This window comes from Mustelus asterias, chromosome 15 (assembly GCF_964213995.1).
Source record: "Mustelus asterias chromosome 15, sMusAst1.hap1.1, whole genome shotgun sequence".
Classification (NCBI taxonomy): Eukaryota; Metazoa; Chordata; class Chondrichthyes; order Carcharhiniformes; family Triakidae; genus Mustelus; species Mustelus asterias.
The window spans coordinates 32,990,819-33,004,967 of record NC_135815.1 but is presented as its reverse complement, the minus strand read 5'-3'; the positions used below and the strand labels follow the sequence as shown (position 1 = coordinate 33,004,967).

At 38.2% G+C, this 14,149-nt stretch overlaps 1 protein-coding gene across 1 annotated transcript in view; it reads left to right on the top strand.

Annotated features, from left to right (window-relative positions):
* LOC144504442 (BRD4-interacting chromatin-remodeling complex-associated protein-like) overlaps positions 1-11,712 on the top strand; it is a 67,752-nt gene extending 56,040 nt beyond the window's left edge. The window contains exons 7-12 of the mRNA XM_078229713.1: positions 774-895; positions 2,007-2,068; positions 3,530-3,678; positions 7,616-7,710; positions 8,009-8,111; positions 9,181-11,712. Coding sequence (XP_078085839.1) covers positions 774-895; positions 2,007-2,068; positions 3,530-3,678; positions 7,616-7,710; positions 8,009-8,111; positions 9,181-10,127 — 1,478 coding nt within the window. The 3' untranslated portion in view covers positions 10,128-11,712. The remainder of the gene's footprint in view (positions 1-773; positions 896-2,006; positions 2,069-3,529; positions 3,679-7,615; positions 7,711-8,008; positions 8,112-9,180) is intronic.
* The last annotated feature ends 2,437 nt before the right edge of the window (positions 11,713-14,149 follow it).

The following is a 14,149-nucleotide window of genomic DNA, read 5'->3' as shown; positions in this document are numbered from 1 at the left end:
AAGAAAGGGTTTAATAAAGAAACATCATTACTCCAAACTTGGGGCCTCACCCTGGGCCACTCTAAGCTCCCCACAATTCTGCACAGTTCCTTATTTATAGTGAATCAGCTGGTCAGCTGACTATTACATCACTCTGTAATTGATTCTATGGTTTAATGGGTCAGCTGACCCTTACATCTTGTTCCAATTGGCCATATTACATCCAATACAAAGTTGTCATCAGTTTCATTCTAACAACAGGCACTGCCAGTGTCAGCGGGAAGCATTGCGGTTTTCCTGCTGGCGTGGGCACTTTGGCTGTGATTCGAGAATCGTGGCCAGAAGATGTAATAGGAATAAATATGAAGATTACATGACATTATTGTTGCCTCTTACCTCAAGATGCTGAATTTCAGCTGAGTTGAGACAGGCTGACGTAACAATTCACAATATATATATTTTTTAATGAACAATGTGATCCGGAGACATGATAGGTATTTGTTAGTTTTTTAAAAATTGGCTACGTGAAAATATATGTTAAGTATCCAATGTGCTAAATGTCTTAGAGATTTTCTGCAATGGTGTACAGATTTTACCAACTCAAGAAAAATATAATTCCCTGGAATTAAATTAGTTAAAAGTTGAACGTCTAATTAAAGACACACTTGCTATTCCTTTAGTAAACAATCAAATTTAACCTGCTTTAAATTACAAAATTCTACCTTAAGGTTTGCATGAATCTATTTCTTTAGTATCTTTTATAAAGTTGTGTTCTTTACATTTGTATATTGCAGCTGTGCAAATGAGCGACAGTCAACTTCATAAAACTGCTGGTACTTTACAACAGCACATGGGACAGCTGCATCCATTGCAGGATAAAATGATAGGACAGCCAGAGATACAGAAAACTTCTCAAGTAGGTTTGCTGCTTTTATGGTGTCTGTGATTTCCTGTCCAAAATAAAGTTCTAATTAAAATGCTCTGCCATTCAGTAAACCAAAGTAACTTCCAGTGTGGCTCTCAAATTATGAATTTTAATAATTAAAGAAATTGGAAACAACTATTCCAGGAGATGCAATAAAGTTATGATGAATTTGTTGTATGAATATTTAAATCAGTATTTAAGCTTAGAACTTAAAATGTAGTTAATATTATTTTAAACTTAAAATTTTACTTCAAAAAGTAAATGTCAGTTTTTACAAAGCCACAATCAATAAAATAAGATTCTAAATATCCTATATAAGATCCTGCAATATCTTCACTCTTCAATTTTATATGACAATGTTACATTGCAGGGATCCTTCTCATATTTCAAAAATATAACTCTGTGAATGTTTTTTCTGTGTATCTGTTTTGCAAGATTGAATGCAAGAGATCTGAAAAAAAAATTTCTGTACAAGATGTGTAGTAAAAATATATTTATTTTGATGACTACAATGTATATTGAAAAAATTAATGAGAATGTGAAATATATTTAGAATGATTGTGAATTTGCAAGCCTTTTGAGCTATTTAAGATAAATATTTTCTAATATAGCATGCAATATGCAAATACTCATTTGCTCTAATGGAGCATCTTCAAGTTGTAGCGTGTTGGCATAAATTGGTATTTGCTTTTTGCAAAACACTGTAAACTGACCAGGTCTAAAATTTGGTATTGCTAGCAGGGGAATGAATAGGTTCTTTGCTAGTTCAGTCAAACTTGGTAAATGTTCAAATATTAGAGAGCAAGTTTTTCTTTACATTGAGCACCGTCTTGGCCATTTTGCAATTGTTTAGGAAACTGCAACTCGGTTATTTCTCACTTGTTACCAATAGTTTGGAATAATGTAATTTGGTGTGGCATTATGCAAACAGAAATTAGTGTGAATTGTTCCACAATGCCACACCTCCCGTTAATATTCTGATCTGCTAGGAGATAGGTAAGGCCCATATCTGTAGACATGTTGATAAAGTTGCTCTGTAGTACCTGTATTATTTCTAATCTATATGTATATAGTTTTATATCATTAGTTTATTTCATTCTAGTTCGAAGGCCAAAATGTGGGACAGAAGAGACCTGCATCAAAGCAACTTACTAAAGAAAGTTTGTATGTATATTTGTTGAGCTCTATACCATGTTTTAAGAATTTTGATGCCTTTCCCGAAGCAATATTTTCTCTAACTGCCTTTCCACCGGACCACCACCACCCACAACTGCTTCTAATGCTCTGCTCCATTACTGTTTTGCCTCTGCTTTTGATACCTTTAGCTACACCTGATCCTTCATCGAACTCGTTCCTCCCAAATGAGCAAATGCAGTTTGAACCGTTACATTTTCAAATGTGAACATCAGGCTAGTGTGCACCTACCACATGATCAGTCTGGTTGTCCATTCCAGATTTGACTAAACTAGTTCAAGCTACATTGCTTCTCATGTTTTGTGATTAAATCCAGTTTCATTCTGAGCAGCTGCAAACTTCCCTTCTCCACTGTTGCACAGCTTCAGCCTCTTCCTCCTTCCATTGGCTACTTGTCTACTGTAATGTCCCAGCAGCTTTCTGTCCTGTCCCAGATTCTCACAGCCTACTATTATTTGTTGCATCAATACTTGCTTAATCTTTCCTTACTTCAGACCTTGTGCCCCTCTTTCAAAGGCACTTTCATCATCCCACTTGAAAAAGCCCACTCATGTCTTCCATCCTCTAACCGCTCAATCTCCATCTTTAAACTCAACTTTTCTAAGATCCCTCAAAATATTGTGGAGTTATTTCAGTGTCCACCTCTCTAGCCACTTGCCATTTGAATGACTTTGCTTTGATTTCTAACTTGCCTTTAGCACTGTATATACTATGCAACTCTGATCCTAGTGTGCTATCTGTGCTTGCTCTCAGTGTCACCACAGTTTTGGTCGAGGAGGACTAATCAAGAAACTACTGTTTAAATATTTTATGCAGTGCGTATCAATAGTATTGAAAATTCCTCATACAACAGTCTCTTAGTTTCACTTTCTGTATCAGCCTTCCTTATGGATGAGACTTTGGAGATTTAAGATTTTCTGTTATGGGTCCATAGTTACAGAACTAGGTCAGATTAATCATGGGGATTCTTTATAGAACAATGCCCACAAGAGATAGATGAGATCTTCAGTCAATCAGTGTAGTTGAATTCAGACTCGTGTCTCAGAGGTAACAGGGCATAGTGTTCACCCATTGTGCTACTCAATGCCACCACCTTTTAATGATTTGATTCATTATGCTGTGGCAATCCTTTTCCAAGAAATATGGCTTGAGTATAAAGATGTTCCACAGCATTCTTCAGTATGTATTGTATGAAAAGCTAAGGGGCCTATTTTAACTTCTATTGCCCCTCTCCCTAGCCAGTGAGGAAAATGCATTTCTAATAGTTGTTTTGTAGGCATACTGTTGCCATCTGAACAGCTAAAGCACATAGGATGATTTTAGTTATTGTTTTGTTTTATATTAACTGTTTAAAATGAGCAAGCTTTTTAAAAACGGTATGGTTGACAAGTAGCCTTATCTTGATAATTCCTTTTTATGTTTCTATATAAGAATTCTTCAACAATTGCAAGAAGAACAAAGAAATGTTCTGCAACCTGACTATAAAACACCCTTCAGCTCACTGGATGATGCCATGCAACGGCTTCTTCCATATCATGTGTTCCAAGGGAATCTGCCTTCCCAAGAGGAATTTCGGAAAGGTATTTAACATTTTTGTATCAGATGTATTAAGCTATATTTTTTATCCAGTTTCATGTAAAACTTTAGCAATATTGTAATGTGCAATCATTGGAAATTATTTACTCCTAGCCTCTTCGGAGATGCTCTTTCGGAGTGTCGGTGCAGACATGATGGGCCGAATGGCCTCCTTCTGTACTGTAGGAATTCTATGTTTCTAAGGGCTCTAGCAAGAAGACAATCTTTTACTTCAACTCAGAGGGGAATGATGTGTCTGATGCCTCCACTAAGGATGTCCTCGCTGAAATCTGCCATCTGTTGCAGTCTTAGAACAGGGCAAGGACAGCACTCTGTGTCTGTGGTGACAACTGTTCTGTGAACTTTTATACGTTTGGCTCATTCCAGACTGGAGTAGGTGATATTGCAATATCTCCCTGTTGTCATCCACCTTGGTATAAGTCACTGAGGCTCTGTGTTCCAAAAGAGCTGAGTACATTCCATTCTCTTTTGCCACGGAAAAGCAGGTGGACTGAACACCTAGCTTCGCAAAGATTGAAATGCACCCATGGTACAAGGTGGCACTGCATGTTAACTCTGAGATGTCCCCATTTCAGAAGGGCTTCAACTCCCTTAATATTCAACTGTTGTGCAACTGTATACAACACAGGTTAATGTCAGGTATCCTGGAAACAGCCATGATGCCATTATTCTGCGGCAGTCCACCAAACAACTGCATCTGAGCTACCATGGCAAACCAGAGATTTGCTACTGGGGGGAAAAGCCTATTCTTTAACAACATGTCTCCAGACTCTGGAGTGAAACACTGCAGCAGTAGAGCAGGTGGTAGGATTTGTGGTGATCTGCTGCATGCATCACAATCTTGCATCATGAAGAGACAGCCCTTGCCACCAGCTACATGGCAACCAGCTATGGCAAGGAGGAGGAGGAGAACGTGAGGGGGAAATGTTGGCCATCACAGTATCCGCTTTGTGGCAATGAAAAAATAAAAACCACCACAAAATAAACATTCCAAACTAAATTTATCTATCAAGCCACGCCATATTGCAAGAAACGTAAACTAATTACCCTTCTGCATTCCCTTAGTGCCTGTCTTCTATATGCCTTTGCCTGAGGACTCTGATACTGTGAGACCCCTGTAACTGCAGCATGGCTGGTGGAAGGCAGCTGCTTTCAGTAGGAGAGCCTGCGGATGGCCTTGCCAGTAGGAGATGCTGCAGAAGGTCTTGCAGTGTAACCTTCAGCAGCTCTGGCCTTAGTAGGTTTGCACCCTTCCTGGGGGGCTGGGATGATCACATTCTGAAATCACGCTGGCTTAAATCCTGTTTTTGGCCCTCTCACGAGATTTAATGGCCATTTGAGCCCATGGCCAGCGCGGCTGCTAAATCATGGCCTAGATCTTCAAGATCTTAGGGTGGCACGGTGGCACATTGGTTAGCACTGCTGCCTCACAACGCCAGGGACCCGGGTTTGATTCCCAGCTTGGGTCATTGTGTGGAGTCTGCACGCTCTCCCTGTGTCCGCGTGGGTTTCCTCTAGGTGCTCTGGTTTCCTCCCACAGTCCGAAAGACATGCTGGTTACGTGCATTGGCCATGCTAAATTCTCCCTCAGTATTCCCGAACAGGCGCCAGAGTGTGGCGACTGGGGATTTTTCACAGTAACTTAATTGCAGTGTTAATGTAAGCCTACTTGTGACACTAATAAATAAACTTTAAACTTTACTGTTGAGAATTCAGTTGTTCAGTAGTAGTCTCTCTCCGGTTCAGTCACTCCCTAAATGTTTTGAGCATCTTTTATGGGTGATAATTCACATTGGCCTATATAACCTGTATCCAGCTTAACCTTGGAAGGTAATAAGGTTCATGTGATCTGAACCAAATACTCTTGGTTCACATACGTGTGTTTCTTGTCTGAAGGCAGACTGACTGGACTATTGGTGAGAAGAGACTTCATACAAATCATTAAATTGCTTTCTTTTCTATCAATTGTACTCACAGAACAAAACTTCTGATTGAATTAATTATTTATATCAAATGTAACTTGTCTTGGTGAATGACACAAAAACAATGAATATGGTACACTATACAACATGTTTGACTTAAAGCTAATTTTCAAATTCCTTTTTCTTGCAAAATATCTTCCTTGCAATCCTTTGCTGCTTTCACAGCTTTCTGTTTTAAAAAAAAACCTAAATTAAGTATCATCCTCTTCATGCTCCACCACTCTTTCAACCTCATACGGAGCAACATCCACCAGACCAAATTGGCAATGACTCCTTCTGAATTCAAATTAAGCATTGTTGTAGGAGAGTATTAATGATTAACAACCATAGAACCATAGAAATCCTACAGTGCAGAAAGAGGCCATTTGGCCCATCGAGTCTGCACCTACCACAATCCCACCCAGGCCCTACCCATATCCCTACATATTTACCCGCTAATCCCTCTAACCTACGTAAGTCAGGACACTAAGGGGCAATTTTAGCATGGCCAATCAACCTAACCCACACATCTTTGGACTGTGGGAGGAAACTGGAGCACCCGGAGGAAACCCTCGCAGACACGAGGAGAATGTGCAAACTCCACACAGACACTGACCCAAGCCGGGAATTGAACCCAGGTCCCTGGAGCTGTGAAGCCGTTTCATTCTCTGCCACACTGGTTGAGGCACCTTATCTGAAATTTAATCAGTACTTACTATCTATCCTTCCTTTGAATTTAACTCTATGAGAGCCAACTGTAGCTCAATGAAAGCATTTATTTCATAATGATGTCTCGGTCCTCGCATGACTGCATACCTTAAAATTGAGATGTGAAATAACCATTAAAAAAAACTTGTGTAAATACATTATGTTTTAAAACAAATGTTAACAAGTATTATTGTAAAATTTGAAATCCTTTTTTTGGAAAATGTTCAGATGATCTTATAGAGGTCTATAAAATAATGAGGGGCACAGATCAGCTAGATAGTCAATATCTTTTCCCAAAGGTAGGGGAGTCTAAAACTAGAGGGCATAGGTTTAAGGTGAGAGGGGAGAGATACAAAAGTGTCCAGAGGGGCAATTGTTTCACACACAGGGTGGTGAGTGTCTGGAACAAGCTGCCAGAGATAGTAGTAGAGGCGGGTACAATTTTGTCTTTTAAAAAGCATTTAGATAGTTACATGGGTACGATGGGTATGGAGGGATATGGGCCAAATGCGGGCAATTGGGTTAGCTTAGGGGTTTTTAAAAAAAGTGCGGCATGGACAAGTTGTGCCGAAGGGCCTGTTTCCATGCTGTAAACCTCTATGACTCTATGCTGGAAATATGACTGTGTATCTTTTTCATCCTCGGTCAGTGATATATTTTATGGAGCAGACATTTCACTGATGCTGAAATGGGCACTTTTAATTAGTGGAAAGTCAAAAAGTAACAAAGCAGAGCCACATAAGGGGTGGGGGGAAACAGAAGGCTTTCTCGCTGGCACTGGGAGCGTCTTTCAGGTGGAATTCACCTACCTGAAAGATGCTAATGAGATAATTTCAGGAAACCCACTAGCCCCACTGTCCTGAGATTGGGGCACCATTTTTAAAGGGGCATCGGGATTCCCACTGGCTGTCTGAGGAGGTCGGTGAATACGTCCAAGATGTTTTCAAGATGCTTTCAGAAACATTAGCAATGTAGTTTTATGTATCTCCATATCCAGATATCTCAGGTCAGCAGGTGATACTGCAGAAATTCTCTGCAAGCCTAAAGGAGAGAGTAGAAATGATTAACCTATTAATTATATGTATTGGGTTGCTCCAATTGTGCACATCTCAGCTACACAAAAGTAAAACCAGTATTTGGGGATTGGTTCTGGCAATAATTTTGAAAGACAGAATAATAATCAATATTTTGTTATTTGCAATGCTTTAACATTGGCATTTGATACTAATTCTATTTATTTTTTTTAAACCAGTGGATAATGAATTTGAAACTGTCTCAGTGCAATTGCTAAAACGCACTCAGATGATGCTCAGCAAGTATAGAAGACTGTTATTGGACGATGCAATGGTAAGCACTAGGATAATGTGAAAGTATCTTGTGAGCAGTTAGCTGTCCTAAGGAGGCATTTGAGAATTTAGAAATTTGACACACCCATGTGGTTACACTACATATGAAAGCTATAAGAGTGTGGAAAATAATAGGTCTACACAATTGGATGCGTAAATTATAGGAAATATAAATTGTATTATAATTAGCTTTGAAATGAATGTAATCATATCGAAGACATACCTTTTAGTATGCTAATAAATGAGAAGGTGAGCATATTTTTGATGAATTGCAGTAATCTTAATTTGTTTGGCTTTAGCGAGTAAATCCTTCTGCTGAAATGGTGATGATTGACCGAGTATTCAATCAGGATGAGAAAGCAACCCTTATCCAGGACAAGCGCTTTTCTTTGGAGGATTCTGGTGAGTACTGTAATAGTCTTGATCACTAGATTTTCGTAAAATGATCTGAGATAAAAATTGTTTTTAACATACTCAGTTCTGATCATTTTTTTAACAAATTTGTCAATTTTCCCACAAGCTCATACGATAGCATTCTCAATTTGTAAAATTCTGTTAAGTATCTGGCTAGTCCTTTTTTTATTGAGAATTACTGAGGAGAGGCAAAACATTCCTCATCTATAGAAGAAAGTATGTTCGTAGAAAATCATAATGAAGATCCTGGGGGACAAGTGAACATATAATTAACAACACAGACCTAGATATTCCAACTGTAATAACATTAGTAGCCATTTACCGGGGTGTAGTTAAGATGACTTGATAAATAGAACAATGCATTTTTATTAGATATTCCAATTAACCACTTTATCAGTTTATTATAATATGTTTCCTTTATTAAATTAAGTACAATTTTAATGGATAGATTAGTTTAATGAAAAATTAGAAAGTTGATCCTATTTTGGCAGACAAGGGTGATAAGTTGGTCTGCTGACTCCCTGCCACTTCTCTCTGGATTGCATCTGGATTTCTTATCAGGAGTGAAGTGTGTATATGTTTGCGTTACATGGGCAAATATATTCATACTAATCATAAATGACAATTTATTATCATATGACATCCCTCCTGTCATATGCGTTCTAATAACGCAGGGCACTAAGAATGCCAGTGTATTTTTGATGTTTAGGATTGCAATGGCAGTAAGGCTAGTATTGAAAATTTAAAAAGCCACCATGGGCTAAACAATCAATTGTAAAACAATTTGGTTACATAGACTAAGATAGTCTTTTCAATTTAAAAAAAAATGTAGGGCCATTTCCAGAGGCTATCCGCCATGCTATTCTAATTTTGGTGTTACTTAGGAATGGTTGATTTACTACTATAGATCAAAGTCATGCACATTTTTATCTTTTATTAAACAATCTAAAAGGCTCTGTCTGTAGGTGGGTTGTAATGTTGTTCATTACCATCCAGTGACAATTAAATTTTATTCTGCAGTAATCTACATCATTCTTTATTTTTTCCTTTTATTTAGATGGCTATTTGGCAAAGTTCTGTTGTTCCTCGACTGTTTTTGCAAAACCAGTAGCTGAAACACAGCCACTAACTACAGATATGATGCCACATAAGACTTCAGGAAGTAGTAGCAAGGAGTCTGCACCAGCAAGTACTATCAACCAGAAAAGCGAATCGTCAAAATTGGTTCATTTAGCTTCTTCTGTGGCAAGTGGAGTCAAGGCAACCACAAACTCTCCCACGAACAGCCCATGCACGGCTAAATCCTACAGCAGCAGCAAAGGGCTCAAACTAACAATCCATCCGGAGACAACTTATGGAGCTGGAACACAAAGTAAATCTTCAAAAACTCAAGATCAGTCAGATATTGGAAACCAAGGTGGTAAAATTACTACTGGTCCCACATCTGGTTACGTACAGACTCAAAGCACAAATGTTTGTGAACCTGTTGTTGGAACTGTCCAAGGATGTGAAGGAGAAGAAAGTACGTCTAATGTTGAAGAAACGCACCATAATTCTTGTGATAAAGTCACTGTAGAAGGTCTAATGAAGGAAGCATTGAACCCTATTATTAATCAAATTAGTAATCCCATTAAATTGGAACACAAGGAGGGTGACTCACAGTTGCCTTGGCATGACCAGTCACAAGACAAAAGTGCTAAAAATTCTCAACAGCAAGACTTTACATGTATGCAGACTAAAGATGCAAAAGAAGCACATTGTGACACATCACTCCATGAACATTTGGAGAGTGCAATCAATAGCATTTTGGATTTACAACAAGCTCAGAAACCTTCTGATAGTGCTGTCATCAAAAATAACCCGCCTGAAGTTGAAACTCCTCATTTTTCAGCCTTAGCTCCTGTGGAGAACTATATAGAAAAATGTATCCCAGATCATAATGAGGGCATCAGAGAAACAGACTCCATATTAGAAGCAGCAGTAAATAGCATACTGGAATGTTGATAATGTGACCATGAAGGAACAGAAATGATTGTCAGCTGTGTTGACAATTTATAGGGATAAAGTAACACGTTCCTCGGTATTGAGAACAGGCCCAGTTAGTGTTCCTGGAAAGAGGATAAATGGAGTAGAAACTAGGATATAGATTTATTTTGAAGCAAACTAGTTTGAGCTTAGGAAGGTCCATTGTAGTTTGTACTTTGAAAATAATTATGGTGGCACAAGGTGCACATTAAGTCTTTTGTTTAAAAGTCGTTAAGATATATTTAATTTTATTGAGTTTTGTTTTGAAAGCTCTAATTTCATGTAAAATGTACTCTTCAATTTCAAGAGTGCTTTTCAGTTTGTGGTAGTAATTCATGTTTTTATTCATACTTTAATGTGTAAGTGTTATTTTTTGGTTCCTTTTGTCTTTCATTTTATGTGAGACTTTTTGAAAATCGAGTGCCAATAAGTTAATTTTTGAATAGGTGATGAGCAACATTCCCATTTAAATCAAAATTTAAAACTGGAACTGTTGATACTGAAGTGAAAACCACTTCATTATTCATTTTCCATTTTTAATACCACTAAGTATGATTATTTAAGGAAGGCTGCTTTAGGTCTTAAAGGCCTAAATAGAAGGCACAGTGTGGATGTCCATATTGTGATCCATTAGATTCTAGATCTAAGAAATGATGATTGCATTCCCATTTTGCAGACTTATTATTTTGTCTTGCACATGCAGCAGTAAGCTTTCGTGCATAAGTGAGGAGCACAAAGTACACCATTAGATCAGTAAGGCCTTACAAACTGACTTCACAAGAAGAAAATGTCACTTATGGATTAAATGGTACAGCGTTTTTTGCTTTAAATTTTCTGATTTGTGTAGTGTCCAGCTTTGGTCCTCCTTAGAAATGCTTTGTACACATTTTTAAAATATTTATAAAGATTTTTTGTAAAAAAAAAGAAAAAGGAAATGTCAAAGTTATTTTTGTTATGTTGGTTCAGTACTGATATATAAAGCATGGTAAAACATGATCTGAATGAATTATTAAAAAGTATTTTAGTTGGATGCTAACAAAACACTGAATCAACTTGTCAAATGAGCCAAAGAATTCAACAAAACCAATTTGTGTTGAACTTTTCTTTTAATTTATTGAAGATTATCTGTGTATTCAAATTTGTAGCACTGCAGGCTAGTGGCCACCATTTCTCAATATTACAGTTTATTTGAATATTGTGTTGTAATTATTTATTTTGATATTCTTTGCACGAGAAGTAACTGAGTCTGTGATAGATATTCCTAGACAGTACAGTAACAGTAAGAATCTTTGAATTCTTAAATGATGGCAGAAGATTGGCATAAAATGTTTTGAGATGTGGGGTTTATTTCTGATAAAAGGAAGTATGCTTTGTGAACAGTTATTTAACTGCTGTCCTGCCAAAGATGAAACCTTCTTAATTTTTGTCATGTATTTTTAAGGTTAGCAAATTGAAGATTTGTAAACACGAAGTAACAAGAGTCCTTGAGTTGAATCCCCAGCCTTAAAGACAATAAACTAAGAAAAAGGCATGCTTCATTGATTATTAAATTGATAAAATCCCCATTCATGTGAATTTTGTTTGGAAATGTTAAATATTTTTGGAGTTAATGGAAGAACACTGTTGAGAAAGCAACTCGAAATCTAAAGAATGACGCTTCAGCTACAACAAGGCTGCCTAATGGTTCAGTGGGTAATTACATTCCCGATTTGTTCTCCTGAGCCATGCAGACCAGGACATTCCCAAGTTTGGTTAATGCAGCACAGATCAGAAATGATTCTCCACTGTGTTGACAACAAGCATTTTACAAGTGGCTTCAGTTCTTCCATACTAAGGAGAGTAATAAAATCCAGCAGGTTTCCATACTTGAACATATCTGGTAACTGCTGCTGGAAAGTATGCTGTGGCAGTAGAGACCGAGTTCACCTTCTCATTTGAACAACCTTCCAATCCTCACTCCACGTTTAGTGTGAAAATTGACTACTGTGAATGGCCAATATATGTGGATAGCCTGATTCACTTTCCTTGAAGGAGAGGGGAGAAAATTTGCAATATGTTTTGTAATATTTGCTGTAGAAAACAATTTTAGATTAGAATTAAGGTAAACCACTGGTATACTGGATCAGAACACTTCATTTATGGAACTTTAATGTCAAGTGAAGTTTCTTTGTTGACTGTGAAGTTTCAATGAAAAAATGTTTTGTGATATTCTAATTCATAGTAGAGTAGAATAGCAACAGAAATTCAGCAAGGCAACAAGGATATCATTGTACTAAAATGTTGCTGCACAGCATTGACAACCCTCAGAACCATAGAATTCCTACAGTGGAGAAGGAAGCCATTCAGCCCATTGAGCCTGCACCGACTCTGAGTCCTATCCCTGTAACAACCTGTGCAGTTAGCATGACTAATCCACATAACCTACACATCTTTGGACTGGGAGGAAACAGGAGCACTTGGAGGAAACCCACGCAGACACAGGGAGAACAGCTCGGTTGCTTCCTGGGCTGAAAGAGTTTCCTTGCAATGAGAGGCTGAATAAATTGGGCCTCTACTCTTGGGAGCTTAGAAAAATGAGAAGTGATCTAATTGAATCATCCAAGAATCTGAAGGGACTTGACGGGGCAGACCTTTGGTTAGATTTTTGGTCCCTCACGAATCAAGGGATCGTAGGGAGCAGATGGGGAAAGTGGATGTGAGGCGGAAGTTCAGCCATGATCATATAATAGGTGAAGGTACATGCAGCAAATGGCTCATCAAACCGTCATTCAGTACAATCATGGGTGATTTTGGGCTTCAACTCCTTTTTCCTGCCTGCTCCCCATATCCTTTGATTGCCTCAGAGATCAAAAAGCTGTCTATCCCAGCCTTAAAAGAATTCAATGTTGGAGCATCCATAACCCTCTGGGACAGAGAATTCCAAAGATTATTATCTTCTTGAGTCAAGTAGTGAGTCCTAAATGATTCGCCCCTTATCCTGGGATTGTGCTCCTGTATTTTGGATTCCCTGCCCAATGGAAACAAATCTCTCAGCATCCACCCTTTCAAGCCCCTTCAGACTTTTGTACGTTGCAATGAGATCACCTCTCATTCTTCTAAGCTCCAAAGCTCAATTTACTCAACTTCTCTGGGAAGGTGGTGGTGGAGTGGTATTGTCACTTGACCAATAATCCAGAGATGCAGGGTAATGCTCCGGGGACTGGGATTCGAATCCTGCCACAGCAGATGGAGAAATTTGAAGTCAGTAAAAATCTGGAATTAAAAAAATTAATGATAATCATTATTGTAAAAACCCGCTTGATTCACTCATCGTTCAGGGAAGGAAAATCTGCCAGTCTTACCTGGTTTGACCTACATGTGATTCCGCAACCACAGCAATGTGGTTGATTCTTAAATGTTCTCTGAAATCCACTCAGTTCAAGGGCAATTAGGGATGGGCAGTAAATACTGAGCCAGACAGTAATGTCCAGATCTGATGAACTGAAAAAACATAGGGCAATCCCCTCATCACAGACATCAATTTCATTGTACCGCCTCTTTCTTTCTTAAACCAAAACTGCATGCAGTACTCCAGATATGGTCTCACCAAAACCCTATGCAACTAGCAAGTCTAATTTATTATTGTACTCCAATCCCCTTGCAACAGAGGCCAACATTTTATTCACGTACCAGACTGTTTGCTGCCTCTGCATGTTAACTTTTTGTTCCTTGTATAAGCACACCCAAGTCTCTTTGAATATGAACACTTACAAGTTTCTCACCTTTTCATAAAATTTTCACTTTTTTATTCTTACAACCAAAGTGAATAATTCCCCCATCTGCCATCTTGTTGCCCACTCATCTGATGTGTCTATATATCTTTGCAGTCTCTGTGTCCTCCGTGCAGTTTACCTTTCCACCTTGCTTGGTCTCATCAGCAAATTTAGATACGTTATTCTCTCTTCATCTAAGTCACTAATAAATATTGTAAATAGCTTAGGCCCCAGCACTAATCCCTGCGG